This window comes from Oncorhynchus clarkii, chromosome 28 (assembly GCF_045791955.1).
Source record: "Oncorhynchus clarkii lewisi isolate Uvic-CL-2024 chromosome 28, UVic_Ocla_1.0, whole genome shotgun sequence".
NCBI classification, from domain to species: Eukaryota; Metazoa; Chordata; class Actinopteri; order Salmoniformes; family Salmonidae; genus Oncorhynchus; species Oncorhynchus clarkii.
The window spans coordinates 47072739-47092061 of NC_092174.1; the positions used below are offsets into that span (position 1 = coordinate 47072739).

General features: G+C 44.3%; 1 protein-coding gene across 1 annotated transcript in view; it reads right to left on the reverse strand.

Annotated features, from left to right (window-relative positions):
* LOC139387576 (piezo-type mechanosensitive ion channel component 2) overlaps positions 1-19323 on the reverse strand; it is a 291891-nt gene that overhangs the window by 261784 nt on the left and 10784 nt on the right. The window contains exon 2 of the mRNA XM_071133907.1: positions 8031-8126. Coding sequence (XP_070990008.1) covers positions 8031-8126 — 96 coding nt within the window. The remainder of the gene's footprint in view (positions 1-8030; positions 8127-19323) is intronic.

Sequence of the window (19323 nt, forward strand, 5' to 3'; positions counted from 1 at the left end):
ACGGTAACTGTCCGGATCGTCCCGCTCCCAAGGTAGGAGGCAGCCTCTTGGGAGGGGTGTACTGTAAGGTTCTGTATTTAATTTCTTAGTCAACCTTGTGTTCTGTTTCTTTGTGTTCTTGAACGTAGCCCTGTCTTTCAAGGCAAAATTAACTCTGCGTGTGAATCTACATCTTTTTCTCCCAGAGTATACATTACAGTGCATCCAAACATTTGACTTATACTGTATATAAATAATTATACAGATGTTTTTATTACTACAGTATTTACCCTATAGTAAACTTTAATACTACAGTATACTACAGTCATGTCCGCAAAACTACAGTAAATATCACAGTATTCACTGTCGTGTTTTTGCTGACTTCAGTCCAGTGAATACTATAGTATTTAAACATAGTATACTATAGGATTTAACCATAGTATACTATAGTATTTAACCATAGTATACTATAGTATTTAACCATAGTATACTATAGTATTTAACCATAGTATACTATAGTATGTAACCATAGTATACTATAGTATTTAAACATAGTATACAATCGTATTTAATGATAGTATACTATAGTATGTAACCATAGTATACTATCGTATTAAGCCATAGTATACTATAGTATTTAAACGTAGTATACTATGCTATTTAACCATAGTATACTGTAGTATTTAACCATATTATACTATAGTATTTAAAAATAGTATACTATACTATTTAATCATAGTATACTGTAGTATTTAACCATAGTATACTATAGTATTTAACCATAGTATACTGTAGTATTTAACCATTGTATACTATAGTATTTAAACATAGTATACTATAGTATTTAATCATAGTATACTATAGTATTTAACCATAGTATACTATAGTATTTAACCATAGTATACTATAGTATTTAACCATAGTATACTATAGTATTTAGCCATAGTATACTATAGTATTTAAACATAGTATACAATCATATTTAATTATAGTATACTATAGTATGTAACCATAGTATACTATCGTATTTAGCCATAGTATACTATGGTATTTAACCATAGTATACTATAGTATTTAAACATAGTATACAATAGTATTTAACCATAGTACACTCTAGTATTTAATCATAGTATACTATAGTATTTAACCATAGTATACACTAGTATTTAACCATAGTATACTATAGTATTTAACCATAGTATACTATAGTATTTAACCATAGTATACTGTAGTATTTAACCATAGTATACTATAGTATTTAACCACAGTATACTATAGCATTTAAACATAGTATACTATAGTATTTAACCATAGTACACTATAGTATTTAACCATAGTATACTATAGTATTTAACCATAGTATACTATAGTATTTAACCATAGTATACAATAGCATTTAACCATAGTATACTATAGTAGTTAACCATTGTATACTATAGTATTTAATCATAGTATACTATAGTATTTAACCATAGTATACTATAGTATTTAACCATATTATACTATAGTATTTAGCCATAGTATACTATCGTATTTAAACATAGTATACAATAGTATTTAACCATATAATACTATAGTGTTTGACCATAGTATACTATAGTATTTAACCATAGTATACTATAGTATGTAACCATAGTATACTATAGTATTTAAACATAGTATACAATCGTATTTAATGATAGTATACTATAGTATGTAACCATAGTATACTATCGTATTTAGCCATAGTATACTATAGTATTTAAACGTAGTATACTATGCTATTTAACCATAGTATACTGTAGTATTTAACCATAGTATACTATAGTATTTAAACATAGTATACTACAGTATTTAACCATAGTATACTATAGTATTTAACCATAGTATACTATAGTATTTAACCATAGTATACTATAGTATTTTGCCATAGTATACTATAGTATTTAACCATAGTATACTATAGTATTTAGCCATAGTATACTATAGTATTTAAACATAGTATACAATCATATTTAATGATAGTATACTATAGTATGTAACCATAGTATACTATCGTATTTAGCCATAGTATACTATGGTATTTAACCATAGTATACTGTAGTATTTAAACATAGTATACAATAGTATTTAACCATAGTACACTCTAGTATTTAATCATAGTATACCATAGTATTTAACCATAGTATACAATAGTATTTAACCATAGTATACTATAGTATTTAACCATAGTATACTATAGTATTTAACCATAGTATACTGTAGTATTTAACCATAGTATACTATAGTATTTAACCACAGTATACTATAGCATTTAAACATAGTATACTATAGTATTTAACCATAGTACACTATAGTATTTAACCATAGTATACTATAGTATTTAACCATAGTATACTATAGTATTTAACCATAGTATACAATAGCATTTAACCATAGTATACTATAGTAGTTAACCATTGTATACTATAGTATTTAATCATAGTATACTATAGTATTTAACCATAGTATACTATAGTATTTAACCATAGTATACAATAGTATTTAACCATAGTATACCATAGTATTTATTTCATGTGGATACCTCCAAACAACATCTCTCCTAGCCAGCCTTATTAAAATACTGGAGAGAAAGTTTTGGGTTCTTGTTTTCCCTAGCATTTCCCCTGACGGTCACCGGGAGAGAGAGAGAGAGGAATGCTCGTTAATAGGAAGTGGAGTTATAAGGTTCAAATTGGTTCTTAACTTCTGGACAAGGCACTACTTTGGCTCTTTCCTCACCCATAACGTCTCAGGAAAAACATGTAATAATCGGACTACATATTCAGCAAGGGGCAAATAACAGCTTGGAAAAGAACTCTGTCCTTTACCAATAATTGTCCAACGGTGCCAGACAGAGAAATATTATCGAGAAATAGTATCTATTATCGAGAAATAAGACACTATTTAGATTCAACTAAAAATGGTACATTTAAACTATGTACCCCCTCCCCACCCCCACACCCCAACAACAACAAAAAAACGGTGTAACTTTAAGCTTTGTTGGTGCAACGTTACGTTACTCAGGAAGTGGTACAGCTGGACCCTAAATGATTTGACACCCTTGATAAACATTAGTAATAATGACTGTAGAAAATAAAACAGTTAAAATACTGTGCTATGGGGGAAATTATAACATTTTATACTGATACAATTGCTCAGAGAAAGTTAAAGTTGTCTGTGTCAAAACAGACAGACATGCTAAAGTTAAAGCAAATTTAATTTTTTTGGTGCTTATGTTCATCCGTACCTGTGTACATGAACGTACGTGTCTGTCTGCCTGTGTTTGTGTCTGTCATTGTGCGTGGTATCCTTTCAGTTGATCATTTCTCCCCAAGTCTGAACCTCTGCAGGCTCAACCCCCTAATATCACAGACAGTAGAAGCAGACAGACTAGTATATATGTAGAGGATGGGGGTAGGACCAGGATGTTCAATAGAGAGGATGTAGAGGATGAGGGTAGGACCAGGATGTTCAATAGAGAGGATGTAGAGGATGAGGGTAGGACCAGGATGTTCAATAGAGTATATATGTAGAGGATGGGGGTAGGACCAGGATGTTCAATAGAGAGGATGTAGAGGATGAGGGTAGGACCAGGATGTTCAATAGAGTATATATGTAGAGGATGAGGGTAGGACCAGGATGTTCAATAGAGTATATATGTAGAGGATGAGGGTAGGACCAGGATGCTCAATAGAGTCTAAATGTAGAGGATGAGGGTAGGACCAGGATGTTCAATAGAGTATATATGTAGAGGATGAGGGTAGGACCAGGATGCTCAATAGAGTCTAAATGTAGAGGATGAGGGTAGGACCAGGATGTTCAATAGAGTCTATATGTAGTGGATGAGGGTAGGACCAGGATATTCAATAGAGTATATATGTAGAGGATGAGGGTAGGACCAGGATGTTCAATACAGTCTATATGTAGAGGATGAGGGTAGGACCAGGATGTTCAATTCAGTCTATATGTAGAGGATGAGGGTAGGACCAGGATGTTCAATACAGTCTATATGTAGAGGATGAGGGTAGGACCAGGATGTTCAATAGAGTCTATATGTAGAGGATGAGGGTAGGACCAGGATGTTAAATAGAGTCTATATGTAGAGGATGAGGGTAGGACCAGGATGTTCAATACAGTCTATATGTAGAGAATGAGGGTAGGACCAGGATGTTCAATTCAGTCTATATGTAGAGGATGAGGGTAGGACCAGGATGTTCAATACAGTCTATATGTAGAGGATGAGGGTAGGACCAGGATGTTCAATAGAGTCTATATGTAGAGGATGAGGGTAGGACCAGGATGTTCAATAGAGTCTGTATGTAGAGGATGAGGGTAGGACCAGGATGTTCAATACAGTCTATATGTAGAGGATGAGGGTAGGACCAGGATGTTCAATAGAGTCTATATGTAGAGGATGAGGGTAGGACCAGGATGTTCAATGGAGTCTATATGTAGAGGATGAGGGTAGGACCAGGATGTTCAATAGAGTCTATATGTAGAGGATGAGGGTAGGACCAGGATGTTCAATAGAGTCTATATGTAGAGGATGAGGGTAGGACCAGGATGTTCAATAGAGTCTATGTGTAGAGGATGAGGGTAGGACCAGGATGTTCAATACAGTCTATATGTAGAGGATGAGGGTAGGACCAGGATGTTCAATAGAGTCTATATGTAGAGGATGAGGGTAGGACCAGGATGTTCAATAGAGTATATATGTAGAGGATGAGGGTAGGACCAGGATGTTCAATAGAGTCTATATGTAGAGGATGAGGGTAGGACCAGGATGTTCAATAGAGTCGTTGTGTAGAGGATGAGGGTAGGACCAGGATGTTCAATACAGTCTATATGTAGAGGATGAGGGTAGGACCAGGATGTTCAATACAGTCTATATGTAGAGGATGGGGGTAGGACCAGGATGTTCAATAGAGTCTATATGTAGAGGATGGGTGTAGGACCAGGATGTTCAATAATAAACAGCAGCGTTGCAGTTCTTGACACAAACCGGTGCGCCTGGCACCTACTACCACACCCAGTTCAAAGGGCGTTAAATATTTCGTTTTACCCAGTCATCCCTCTGAACGGCACACGTACACAATCCATGCCTCAATTATCTCAAAAAACCCTTCTTTAACCCAGTCTCCTCCCCTTCATCTACACTGATTTGAAGTGGATTTAACAGGTGACATCAATAAGGGATCATATCTTTCAACTGGATTCCCCTGGTCCGTGTCTATGTCGAAAGAGCAGGTGTTCCTAATGTTTTGTCCACTCAGTGTATGTGATATTATTTGATCCTGAAGTCAACCTGCTGTCAGCATCATACATTACATGACATTAACATTAAGAAGTCTTCTTCTCTCATTACCTATTGATGAGAGGGTAAGTGGTACACTTTAAAGACTCTCCTCTCCTTCCTCCATACCTCACTCTATCCCTTCCGCTCACTCCATCCCTTCATTCCATCATCCCTTCCTCCAACTAGTCCTCCTTCCAACCTACTTCTATACCGTCCTATCTTCTGTCCTCCCTCCATCCATCCATCCATTCCCTCCTTCCTACTCACCCTCCATTCCCTCCTTCCTACTCACCCTCCATTCCCTCCTTCCTACTCACCCTCCATTCCCTCCTTCCTATTCACCCTCCATTCCATCCTTCCTTCTCACCCTCCAATCCCTCCTTCCTACTCACCCTCCAATCCCTCCTTCCTACTCACCCTCCAATCCCTCCTTCCTACTCACCCTCCATTCCCTCCTTCCTTCTCACCCTCCGTCCATTCATCCATCCTTCCTTCCCACCCTCCATTCCATCCTTCCTTCCCTCCGTCCATCCATCCTTCCTTCCCACCCTCCATTCCATCCTTCCTTCCCTCCGTCCATCCATCCATCCTTCCTTCTCACCCTCCATTCCATCCTTCCTTCCCTCCGTCCATCCATCCATCCATCCTTCCTTCTCACCCTCCATTCCATCCTTCCTTCCCTCCGTCCATCCATCCATCCTTCCTTCTCACCCTCCATTCCATCCTTCCTTCCCTCCGTCCATCCATCCCTCCTTCCTTCTCACCCTCCGTCCATTCATCCCTCCTTCCTACTCACCCTCCATTCCATCCTTCCTTCCCTCCGTCCATCCATCCATCCTTCCTTCTCACCCTCCATTCCATCCTTCCTTCCCTCTGTCCATTCATCCCTCCTTCCTTCTCACCCTCCATCTCTTATCTCTTCTTCTTTACTTCCTGATTGACAGGCTGTTATTTCCCTGTCTTCATCCCTTTCTCCCTCCCTCCCTCCCTTCTCCCTTCCTTCCTCCATCCTTCCCTCCCTGCTCCCTTCCTTCCTCCATCCTTCCCCCTTGCTACCTTTCTCCCTCCATCCCTCCCTCCCTGCTCCCTTTCTCCCTCCATCCCTCCCTCCCTGCTCCCTTCCTTCCTCCATCCTTCCCCCCTTACTCCCTCCATCCCTCCCTCCCTGCTCCCTTTCTCCCTCCATCCTTCCCTCCCTGCTCCCTTCCTTCCTCCATCCTTCCCTCCCTGCTCCCTTCCTCCCTCCATCCTCCCCTCCCTGCTCCCTTTCTCCCTCCATCCTTCCCTCCCTGCTCCCTTCCTTCCTCCATCCTTCCCTCCCTGCTCCCTTTCTCCCTCCATCCTTCCCTTCCTGCTCCCTTCCTTCCTCCATCCTTCCCTCCCTGCTCCCTTCCTTCCTCCATCCTTCCCTCCCTGCTCCCTTCCTTCCTCCATCCTTCCCCCCGTGCTCCCTTTCTCCCTCCCTCCCTCCCTCCCTGCTCCCTTTCTTCCTCCATCCTTCCCTCCCTGCTCCCTTCCTCCCTCCATCCTCCCCTCCCTGCTCCCTTTCTCCCTCCATCCTTCCCTCCCTGCTCCCTTCCTTCCTCCATCCTTCCCTCCCTGCTCCCTTTCTCCCTCCATCCTTCCCTGCCTGCTCCCTTCCTTCCTCCATCCTTCCCTCCCTGCTCCCTTCCTTCCTCCATCCTTCCCTCCCTGCTCCCTTCCTTCCTCCATCCTTCCCCCCTTGCTCCCTTTCTCCCTCCATCCCTCCCTCCCTGCTCCCTTTCTTCCTCCATCCCTCCCTCCCTGCTCCCTTCCTTCCTCCATCCTTCCCCCCTTGCTCCCTCCATCCCTCCCTCCCTGCTCCCTTTCTACCTCCATCGTTCCCTCCCTGCTCCCTTCCTTCCTCCATCCTTCCCTCCCTGCTCAATTCCTCCCTCCATCCTTCCCTCCCTGCTTCCTTTCTCCCACCATCCTTCCCTCCCTGCTCCCTTTCTCCCTCCATCCCTCCCTGCTCCCTTTCTCCCTCCATCCCTCCTTGCTCCCTTTCTCCCTCCATCCCTCCCTCCCTGCTCCCTTTCTCCCTCCATCCTTCCCTTCCTGCTCCCTTCCTTCCTCCATCCTTCCCTCCCTGCTCCCTTCCTTCCTCCATCCTTCCCTCCCTGCTCCCTTCCTTCCTCCATCCTTCCCTCCCTGCTCCCTTTCTCCCTCCATCCCTCCCCCTTGCTCCCTTTCTCCCTCCATCCCTCCCTCCCTGCTCCCTTTCTCCCTCCATTCCTCCCTGCTCCCTTTCTCCCTCTATCGCCCTCGTGTCTTTTATTCCTGGTGGACACCATCAGAGTCTTCTCCTCTCCTCTCCTCTCCTCTCCTCTCCTCTCCTCTCCTCTCCTCTCCTCTCCTCTCCTCTCCTCTCCTTTCCCCTCTCCTCTCCTCTCCTCTCCTCTCCTCTCTCCTCTCCTCTCCTCTCCTGAGCCAATCTAGCTATATGTATTATTAAACAGTGTACGTGGTCTGCTCCAGGAACCACAGTGTTGAGTGGTTTGGGAGAGGAGGAGGAGGAGGAAGAGGAGGAGGAGGAGGAGGAGGAAAAGGAGGAGGAGAAGGGGGAGGAGGGGGAGGAGGAGGAGGAGGAGCAGGAAAAGGAGGAGGAGGAGGAGAAGGAGGAGGAGGAGGGGGAGGGGAGGAAAAGGAGGAGGAGGAGAAGGAAGAGGAGGAGGAGGAGGAAGAGGAAGAGGAGGAGGAGGAGGAGACTTACCCTGCATGGTTGTGCTGGTGGGCTCAGCGAAGAGGGGGATAAGGAGGAGGTAGATGAGGTAGACGAATGATAGCCCATTGTACCGGAACAAGCAAGCTGTAACCACGCACACACACACACACACACACAGAGAGAGAGAGAGAGAGATAGAGAGAGAGATTAGTGATTTAATCAATAGTGACGATGATAGTAAAGTAAAACAACATACTGTATTTAACTTCCTCTGGTTTAAGTTCCACACAGTATGGGAACAGAGACATGCTGATATGGATTAGATATCTCTACATGGCTGTGGTATTGATGTTTGGTCTGAACACACACACACACACACACACACACACACACACAGTATGGGATCAGAGACATAAAGAGACATGCTGATATGGATTAGATATCTCTACATGGCTGTGGTGTTTGGTCTGAACACACACACACACACACACACACACACACACACACACACACACACACACACACACACACACACACACACACACACACACACACACACACGTACCATACAGGTATGTGGACATGGCTATGATGCTATTGATGTTTGGCCTGTAAGATATCCGCCTCGCAATCCTCTTGTTGTAGTTAAAATCACGCTGACAATCTCTGGATGTCAATGTGAACTCAGCAGATGAATTAACTGGCTGAGGTCTACCATGTCAACAATGCCCAGCGTAGAGACGTGGCCATATCTGACCGTGTGCTGGGGAGTAGGATTCCAGCTCATAAAGGTTTCAAATTATAAAGTTGACAAGTGTGTTAGTGCTGGAATTGGCACATACTGTATATATGGACTGGACGAGGTCGGGAACACTGCACTAGCCTGATTAAATGTATTTTAAAGACCGGGTTGGGAACACTGCCATAACCCTCAAACCTCTTGGTCTTTGACCTGACCGTAACTCTATCTAGACAGAGCAAAGCAGAGGTCTGGACTATAATCCACTGGGCTATCATCAACCTTTACTATCATCAACTGAGCTATCATCCACTGAGCTATCATCCACTGAGCTATCATCAACTGGGCTATAATCAAGCCTTACTATAATCCACTGGGCTATCATCCAATGAGCTATCATCAACTGGGCTATAATCAATCCTTACTATAATCCACTGGGCTATCATCCAATGAGCTATCATCAACTGGGCTATAATCAACCCTGACTATAATCCACTGGCTATCATCAACCTGACTATAATCCACTGGGCTATCATCAACCTGACTATAATCCACTGGGCTATCATCAACCTGAATATAATCCACTGGGCTATAATCCACTGGGCTATAATCCACTGGGCTATCATCAACCTTTACTATAATCAACTGAGCTATAATCAACCTGACTATAATCCACTGGGCTATAATCAACCTTTGCCATAATCCACTGGGCAATAATCAACCTGACTATAATCAACCTGACTATAATCCACTGGGCAATAATCAACCTGACTATAATCAACCTGACTATAATCCACTGGGCTATCATCAACCTTTACTATAATCCACTGGGCTATAATCAGCCTGACTATAATCAACCTGACTATAATCCACTGGGCTATCATCAACTGGACTATAATCCACTGGGCTATAATCCACTGGGCTATCATCAACTGGACTATAATCCACTGGGCTATAATCTACTGGGCTATCATCAACCTGACTATAATCCACTGGGCTATAATCTACTGAGCTATCATCAACCTGACTATAATCCACTGGGCTATAATCCACTGAGCTATAATCCACTGGGCTATCATCAACTGAGCTACCATCAACCTGACTATAATCAACTGGGCTATCATCAACTGAGCTATCATCAACTGAGCTATCATCAACTGAGCTATCATCAATCTTTACTATAATCTACTGGGCTATAATCCACTGGGCTATAATCAACTGGGCTATCATCAACTGAGCTATCATCAACTGAGCTATCATCAACTGAGCTATCATCAACCTTTACTAAAATCCACTGGGCTATAATCCACTGGGCTATCATCAATCCTTACTATAATCCACTGGGCTATAATCCACTGGGCTATAATCAACCTGACTATAATCAACCTGACTATAATCCACTGGGCTATCATCAACTGGACTATAATTCACTGGGCTATAATCTACTGGGCTATCATCAACCTGACTATATTCCACTGGGCTATAATCCACTGAGCTATAATCCACTGGGCTATCATCAACTGAGCTACCATCAACCTGACTATAATCCACTGGGCTATAATCCACTGGGCTATCATCAACTGAGCTATCATCAACTGAGCTATCATCCACTGAGCTATCATCAACTGAGCTATCATCAACTGGGCTATCATCAACTGAGCTATCATCAACTGAGCTATCATCAACTGAGCTATCATCAATCTTTACTATAATCTACTGGGCTATAATCCACTGGGCTATAATCCACTGGGCTATCATCAACCTGACTATAATCCACTGGGCTATCATCAACCTGACTATAATCCACTGGGCTATAATCCACTGGGCTATAATCCACTGGGCTATAATCCACTGGGCTATAATCCACTGGGCTATCATCAACCTGACTATAATCCACTGGGCTATAATCCACTAGGCTATCATCAACCTGACTATAATCCACTGGGCTATAATCCATTGGGCTATAATCCACTGGGCTATTATCATCAACCTGACTATAATCTACTGGGCTATCATCAACCTGACTATAATCCACTGGGCTATAATCCACTGGGCTATCATCCACTGGGCTATAATCCACTGGGCTATCATCAACTGAGCTATCATCAACTGAGCTATCATCAACTGAGCTATCATCCACTGAGCTATCATCAACTGAGCTATCATCAATCTTTACTATAATCTACTGGGCTATAATCCACTGGGCTATCGTCAACTGGGCTATAATCCACTGGGCTATAATCCACTGGGCTATAATCCCATGTGTCTGTCTGCATGTTATCTAACAGCCAAAGAGATTCTCAAGACTTGAACTTTCATTCTACCTGTCTTTGACCTGTGTCCCAAATGGCACCCTATAGTCCATTACTTTGACCAGAGCCCAATGGACCCTAGTCAAAGGTAGTGCACTACATAGGGAATAGGGCACTTTAGCGTCCTCTATAGTCTTCCTGGGGTCTGTCACTAGCTACTGTAGGTCAAATCTGCTGCCACAACACCAGTAGAATAAACCTAAGCAGTACTTTATTCTATTCTATTCTGTTCTATCATTTTCTATAGTGTTATATTCTATCACATTCTATTCTATCATAATCTGTTCTATTCCATCATATTCTATAGTGTTATATTCTATCACATTCTATTCTATAGTGTTATATTCTATCACATTCTATTCTATCATAATCTGTTCTATTCTATCATATCACATTCTATTCTGTTCTATTCTATCATATCATATTCAAGTCTGTTCTACTTTATTTTGTTCTATTATATATAGTCTCCCTGGGGTCTGTCACTAGCTACGGTAGGTCAATCTGCTACCACAACACCAGTAGAATAACCCTAGGCAGTATTTTATTATATTATAATCTGTTCTATTCTATAAAATTTAATTATATTATCTTATTTTCTATCATATTCTATTCTGTTCTATTTTATCATATTCTATTCTATCATTTTATTCTATCATATTCTATTTTATTCCGTTCTATTCTATTGTACTCTGTTCTATTTTATTTTGTTCTATTCTATCATATTCTATTCTATCATATTCTATTCTAAAATGATGCGAAATAAATGCTATAACCACCAGCCACATCCACTGGTGCAAAAAGTCATAAATTGTCATACTTGATTAAAAGTATAAATAATTTCAAATTCCTTATATTAAACCAGACGGCACCATTTTCTTTTTTTTCCTTTTATTATTGACGGATCGCCAGGGACACATTCCTCCAGATCAGAGGCAGTAGGGATGTTCTCTGTTTAGTGAGTCCTCCAGATCAGAGGCAGTAGGGATGTTCTCTGTTTAGTGAGTCCTCCAGATCAGAGGCTAGTAGGGATGACCAGGGATGTTCTCTGTTTAGTGAGTCCTCCAGATCAGAGGCAGTAGGGATGACCAGGGATGTTCTCTGTTTAGTGAGTCCTCCAGATCAGAGGCAGTAGGGATGACCAGGGATGTTCTCTGTTTAGTGAGTCCTCCAGATCAGAGACAGTAGGGATGACCAGGGATGTTCTCTGTTTAGTGAGTCCTCCAGATCAGAGGCAGTAGGGATGACCAGGGATGTTCTCTGTTTAGTGAGTCCTCCAGATCAGAGGCTAGTAGGGATGACCAGGGATGTTCTCTGTTTAGTGAGTCCTCCAGATCAGAGGCTAGTAGGGATGACCAGGGATGTTCTCTGTTTAGTGAGTCCTCCAGATCAGAGGCAGTAGGGATGACCAGGGATGTTCTCTGTTTAGTGAGTCCTCCAGATCAGAGGCTAGTAGGGATGACCAGGGATGTTCTCTGTTTAGTGAGTCCTCCAGATCAGAGGCAGTAGGGATGACCAGGGATGTTCTCTGTTTAGTGAGTCCTCCAGATCAGAGGCTAGTAGGGATGACCAGGGATGTTCTCTGTTTAGTGAGTCCTCCAGATCAGAGGCAGTAGAGATGACCAGGGATGTTCTCTGTTTAGTGAGTCCTCCAGATCAGAGGCAGTAGGGATGACCAGGGATGTTCTCTGTTTAGTGAGTCCTCCAGATCAGAGGCAGTAGAGATGACCAGGGATGTTCTCTGTTTAGTGAGTCCTCCAGATCAGAGACAGTAGGGATGACCAGGGATGTTCTCTGTTTAGTGAGTCCTCCAGATCAGAGGCAGTAGAGATGACCAGGGATGTTCTCTGTTTAGTGAGTCCTCCAGATCAGAGGCAGTAGGGATGACCAGGGATGTTCTCTGTTTAGTGAGTCCTCCAGATCAGAGACAGTAGGGATGACCAGGGATGTTCTCTGTTTAGTGAGTCCTCCAGATCAGAGGCAGTAGAGATGACCAGGGATGTTCTCTGTTTAGTGAGTCCTCCAGATCAGAGGCAGTAGGGATGACCAGGGATGTTCTCTGTTTAGTGAGTCCTCCAGATCAGAGGCAGTAGAGATGACCAGGGATGTTCTCTGTTTAGTGAGTCCTCCAGATCAGAGGCAGTAGGGATGACCAGGGATGTTCTCTGTTTAGTGAGTCCTCCAGATCAGAGGCAGTAGGGATGACCAGGGATGTTCTCTGTTTAGTGAGTCCTCCAGATCAGAGGCTAGTAGGGATGACCAGGGATGTTCTCTGTTTAGTGAGTCCTCCAGATCAGAGGCAGTAGGGATGACCAGGGATGTTCTCTGTTTAGTGAGTCCTCCAGATCAGAGGCTAGTAGGGATGACCAGGGATGTTCTCTGTTTAGTGAGTCCTCCAGATCAGAGGCAGTAGGGATGACCAGGGATGTTCTCTGTTTAAAGTCCTCCAGATCAGAGGCAGTAGGGATGACCAGGGATGTTCTCTGTTTAGTGAGTCCTCCAGATCAGAGGCTAGTAGGGATGACCAGGGATGTTCTCTGTTTAGTGAGTCCTCCAGATCAGAGGCAGTAGGGATGACCAGGGATGTTCTCTGTTTAGTGAGTCCTCCAGATCAGAGGCAGTAGGGATGTTCTCTGTTTAGTGAGTCCTCCGGGTCAGAGGCTAGTAGGGATGACCAGGGATGTTCTCTGTTTAGTGAGTCCTCCAGATCAGAGGCTAGAAGGGATGACCAGGGATGTTCTCTGTTTAGTGAGTCCTCCAGATCAGAGGCAGTAGGGATGACCAGGGATGTTCTCTGTTTAGTGAGTCCTCCAGATCCGAGGCAGTAGGGATGACCAGGGATGTTCTCTGTTTAGTGAGTCCTCCAGATCAGAGGCAGTAGGGATGACCAGGGATGTTCTCTGTTTAGTGAGTCCTCCAGATCAGAGACAGTAGGGATGACCAGGGATGTTCTCTGTTTAGTGAGTCCTCCAGATCAGAGGCAGTAGGGATGACCAGGGATGTTCTCTGTTTAGTGAGTCCTCCAGATCAGAGGCAATAGAGATGACCAGGGATGTTCTCTGTTTAGTGAGTCCTCCAGATCAGAGGCAGTAGGGATGACCAGGGATGTTCTCTGTTTAGTGAGTCCTCCAGATCAGAGGCAGTAGGGATGACCAGGGATGTTCTCTGTTTAGTGAGTCCTCCAGATCAGAGGCAGTAGGGATGTTCTCTGTTTAGTGAGTCCTCCAGATCAGAGGCAGTAGAGATGACCAGGGATGTTCTCTGTTTAGTGAGTCCTCCAGATCAGAGGCAGTAGGGGTGACCAGGGATGTTCTCTGTTTAGTGAGTCCTCCAGATCAGAGGCTAGTAGGGATGCCCAGGGATGTTCTCTGCTTAGTGAGTCCTCCAGATCATAGGCTAGTAGGGATGACCAGGGATGTTCTCTGTTTAGTGAGTCCTCCAGATCAGAGGCAGTAGGGTTGACCAGGGATGTTCTCTGTTTAGTGAGTCCTCCAGATCAGAGGCTAGTAGGGATGACCAGGGATGTTCTCTGTTTAGTGAGTCCTCCAGATCAGAGGCTAGAAGGGATGACCAGGGATGTTCTCTGTTTAGTGAGTCCTCCAGATCAGAGGCAGTAGGGATGACCAGGGATGTTCTCTGTTTAGTGAGTCCTCCAGATGAGAGGCAGTAGGGATGACCATGGATGTTCTCTGTTTAGTGAGTCCTTCAGATCAGAGGCTAGTAGGGATGACCAGGGATGTTCTCTGTTTAGTGAGTCCTCCAGATCAGAGGCAGTAGGGATGACCAGGGATGTTCTCTGTTTAGTGAGTCCTCCAGATCAGAGGCAGTAGGGATGACCAGGGATGTTCTCTGTTTAGTGAGTCCTCCAGATCAGAGGCAGTAGGGATGACCAGGGATGTTCTCTGTTTAGTGAGTCCTCCAGATCAGAGACAGTAGGGATGACCAGGGATGTTCTCTGTTTAGTGAGTCCTCCAGATCAGAGGCAGTAGGGATGACCAGGGATGTTCTCTGTTTAGTGAGTCCTCCAGATCAGAGGCAGTAGGGATGACCAGGGATGTTCTCTGTTTAGTGAGTCCTCCAGATCAGAGCTAGTAGGGATTACCAGGGATGTTCTCTGTTTAGTGAGTCCTCCAGATCAGAGGCAGTAGGGATGACCAGGGATGTTCTCTGTTTAGTGAGTCCTCCAGATCAGAGGCAGTAGGGATGTTCTCTGTTTAGTGAGTCCTCCGGGTCAGAGGCTAGTAGGGATGACCAGGGATGTTCTCTGTTTAGTGAGTCCTCCAGATCAGAGGCTAGAAGGGATGACCAGGGATGTTCTCTGTTTAGTGAGTCCTCCAGATCAGAGGCAGTAGGGATGACCAGGGATGTTCTCTGTTTAGTGAGTCCTCCAGATCCGAGGCAGTAGGGATGACCAGGGATGTTCTCTGTTTAGTGAGTCCTCCAGATCAGAGGCAGTAGGGATGACCAGGGATGTTCTCTGTTTAGTGAGTCCTCCAGATCAGAGACAGTAGGGATGACCAGGGATGTTCTCTGTTTAGTGAGTCCTCCAGATCAGAGGCAGTAGGGATGACCAGGGATGTTCTCTGTTTAGTGAGTCCTCCAGATCAGAGGCAATAGAGATGACCAGGGATGTTCTCTGTTTAGTGAGTCCTCCAGATCAGAGGCAGTAGGGATGACCAGGGATGTTCTCTGTTTAGTGAGTCCTCCAGATCAGAGGCAGTAGGGATGACCAGGGATGTTCTCTGTTTAGTGAGTCCTCCAGATCAGAGGCAGTAGGGATGTTCTCTGTTTAGTGAGTCCTCCAGATCAGAGGCAGTAGAGATGACCAGGGATGTTCTCTGTTTAGTGAGTCCTCCAGATCAGAGGCAGTAGGGTTGACCAGGGATGTTCTCTGTTTAGTGAGTCCTCCAGATCAGAGGCAGTATGGATGACCAGGGATGTTCTCTGTTTAGTGAGTCCTCCAGATCAGAGGCAGTAGGGATGACCAGGGATGTTCTCTGTTTAGTGAGTCCTCCAGATCAGAGGCTAGTAGGGATGACCAGGGATGTTCTCTGTTTAGTGAGTCCTCCAGATCAGAGGCAGTAGGGATGACCAGGGATGTTCTCTGTTTAGTGAGTCCTCCAGGTCAGAGGCTAGTAGGGATGACCAGGGATGCTCTCTGTTTAGTGAGTCCTCCAGATCAGAGGCTAGAAGGGATGACCAGGGATGTTCTCTGTTTAGTGAGTCCTCCAGATCAGAGGCAGTAGGGATGACCAGGGATGTTCTCTGTTTAGTGAGTCCTCCAGATGAGAGGCAGTAGGGATGACCATGGATGTTCTCTGTTTAGTGAGTCCTTCAGATCAGAGGCTAGTAGGGATGACCAGGGATGTTCTCTGTTTAGTGAGTCCTCCAGATCAGAGGCAGTAGGGATGACCAGGGATGTTCTCTGTTTAGTGAGTCCTCCAGATCAGAGGCAGTAGGGATGACCAGGGATGTTCTCTGTTTAGTGAGTCCTCCAGATCAGAGGCAGTAGGGATGACCAGGGATGTTCTCTGTTTAGTGAGTCCTCCAGATCAGAGACAGTAGGGATGACCAGGGATGTTCTCTGTTTAGTGAGTCCTCCAGATCAGAGGCAGTAGGGATGACCAGGGATGTTCTCTGTTTAGTGAGTCCTCCAGATCAGAGGCAGTAGGGATGACCAGGGATGTTCTCTGTTTAGTGAGTCCTCCAGATCAGAGCTAGTAGGGATTACCAGGGATGTTCTCTGTTTAGTGAGTCCTCCAGATCAGAGGCAGTAGGGATGACCAGGGATGTTCTCTGTTTAGTGAGTCCTCCAGATCAGAGGCAGTAGGGATGACCAGGGATGTTCTCTGTTTAGTGAGTCCTCCAGATCAGAGGCAGTAGGGATGACCAGGGATGTTCTCTGTTTAGTGAGTCCTCCAGATCAGAGACAGTAGGACTGACCAGAGATGTTCTCTGTTTAGTACGTCCTCCAGATCAGAGGCAGTAGGGATGACCAGGGATGTTCTCTTGATAAATGTGTGAATTGAAAAATGTTCCTGTTAAAATGTAACTTTATTTTATTTCAGAATGTAGGTTTAGTAAAAGTAAAAGTTGACAAAAATATAAATAGTAATGTACAGATACAAAATAATTTATAAATAATATAAGATATTTTTACTAAAGTACTTCACACCAATACATTAGCATACTTTATATACTGTTATACACATACTTATCACATAGCATTCCATACATAAATTAAGGCCATGCAACCTGAGTTGAGGCCATGCAAACCCTACTTACAGTCATGCTTGTATACATTTTTACGTACCGGTGGTCCCGGGAATCAAACCCACTACCCTTGGCATTGCAAGCACCCTGCTATACAAACTGAGCTGTGATATAATAACTGTTGTGTTCCACATAATGGATTTCCACAAACAGCAAAGTAACCTTACAACCTTGAATCTAGTATGGAATAGAACTCAACCTGATTTAGATCGCCAGTCTAACTAACATAAAAGGTCCTAATAACAGATACAGAGATCCAAGCTCTGGTCTGGGCTGACGGGGACAGACAGAGATAACAGAGAGAATTGAAGACCCACTAACCTGTCGGCCTATAATAGAAACCCTTATTCCAGTACATCACTACAGAGAAGAGATTTACTAGTTGAATAAACCTTTTGTCTCCTCTACAGCAGATACAATGGTGTAAGAAAAAAGGAGAGGCAGTAGAGTAAGGGACTGGAAGCAAATGATAGGAAGATAGCCGCTCTCAGTGGTGCTGCTCTCAGTGGTGCTGCTCTCAGTGGGTTAAACCCTCATAGTGGTGCTGCTCTCGGTGGGTTAAACCCTCATAGTGGTGCTGCTCTCGGTGGGTTAAACCCTCATAGTGGTGCTGCTCTCAGTGGGTTAAACCCTCATAGTGGTGCTGCTCTCAGTGGGTTAAACCCTCATAGTGGTGCTGCTCTCAGTGGGTTAAACCCTCATAGTGGTGCTGCTCTCAGTGGGTTAAACCCTCATAGTGGTGCTGCTCTCAGTGGGTTAAACCCTCATAGTGGTGCTGCTCTCAGTGGGTTAAACCCTCATAGTGGTGCTGCTCTCAGTGGGTTAAACCCTCATAGTGGTGCTGCTCTCGGTGGGTTAAACCCTCATAGTGGTGCTGCTCTCAGTGGGTTAAACCCTCATAGTGGTGCTGCTCTTAGTGGGTTAAACCCTCATAGTGGTGCTGCTCTCAGTGGGTTAAACACTCATAGTGGTGCTGCTCTCAGTGGGTTAAACCCTCATAGTGGTGCTGCTCTCAGTGGGTTAAACCCTCATAGTGATGCTGCTCTCAGTGGGTTAAACCCTCATAGTGGTGGTCACACAGGCTGGACAGATGGATGAAGATATGGATAGCAAATAGTTTCTCTTGACAGTGAGTGAGAGAGAGAGAGAGAGAGAGAGAGAGAGAGAGAGAGAGAGAGAGAGAGAAAAGAGAGAGAGAGAGAGAGTGAGGGAGTGAGAGAGAGAGACAGAGAGAGAGAGAGACAGAGAGACAGAGACAGAGAGAGAGAGACAGAGAGAGACAGAGAGACAGAGAGGGACAGAGGGACAGAGAGTGACAGAGAGAGACAGAGAGAGACAAGTAGAGAGAGAGACAGAGAGACAGAGAGGGACAGAGAGAGACAGAGAGAGAGAGACAGAGAGGGACATGGGGACAGAGAGGGACAGAGAGGGGCAGAGAGAGAGAGAGAGAGAGAGAGAGAGACAGACAGAGACAGAGACAGACAGGCAGTGAGAGGGGTAGAGAATCCTGTGGTCTGACAGTGTGTGTGGTAATGGGGACTGTGTCACTGTGTACACACTACTCCATTCAGACCTCTGTTTGCTCTCCTACAGGTGCTGTCAGATGGGCAACAGGAAACAGTCGCCAAGTAACGTCACAGGGCCAGACACCTCTCTCTACCCCTTCACCTCTCTCTACCTCTTCTCCACCTCTCTCTACCTCTCTCTACCTCTTCTCTACCTCTTCACCTCTCTCTACCTCTTCTCCACCTCTCTGTACCTCTTCTACACCTCTCTCTACCTCTCTCTACCTCTTCTTCACCTCTCTCTACCTCTTCTCCACCTCTCTCTACCTCTTCTCCACCTCTCTATACCTCTCTCTACCTCTTCTCCGCCTCTCTCTACCTCTTCTTCACCTCTCTCTACCTCTTCTCCACCTCGCTCTACCTCTTCTCCACCTCTTCTCCACCTCTCTCTACCTCTTCTCCACCTCTTCTTCACCTCTCTCTACCTCGCTCTACCTCTTCTCCACCTCTTCTCT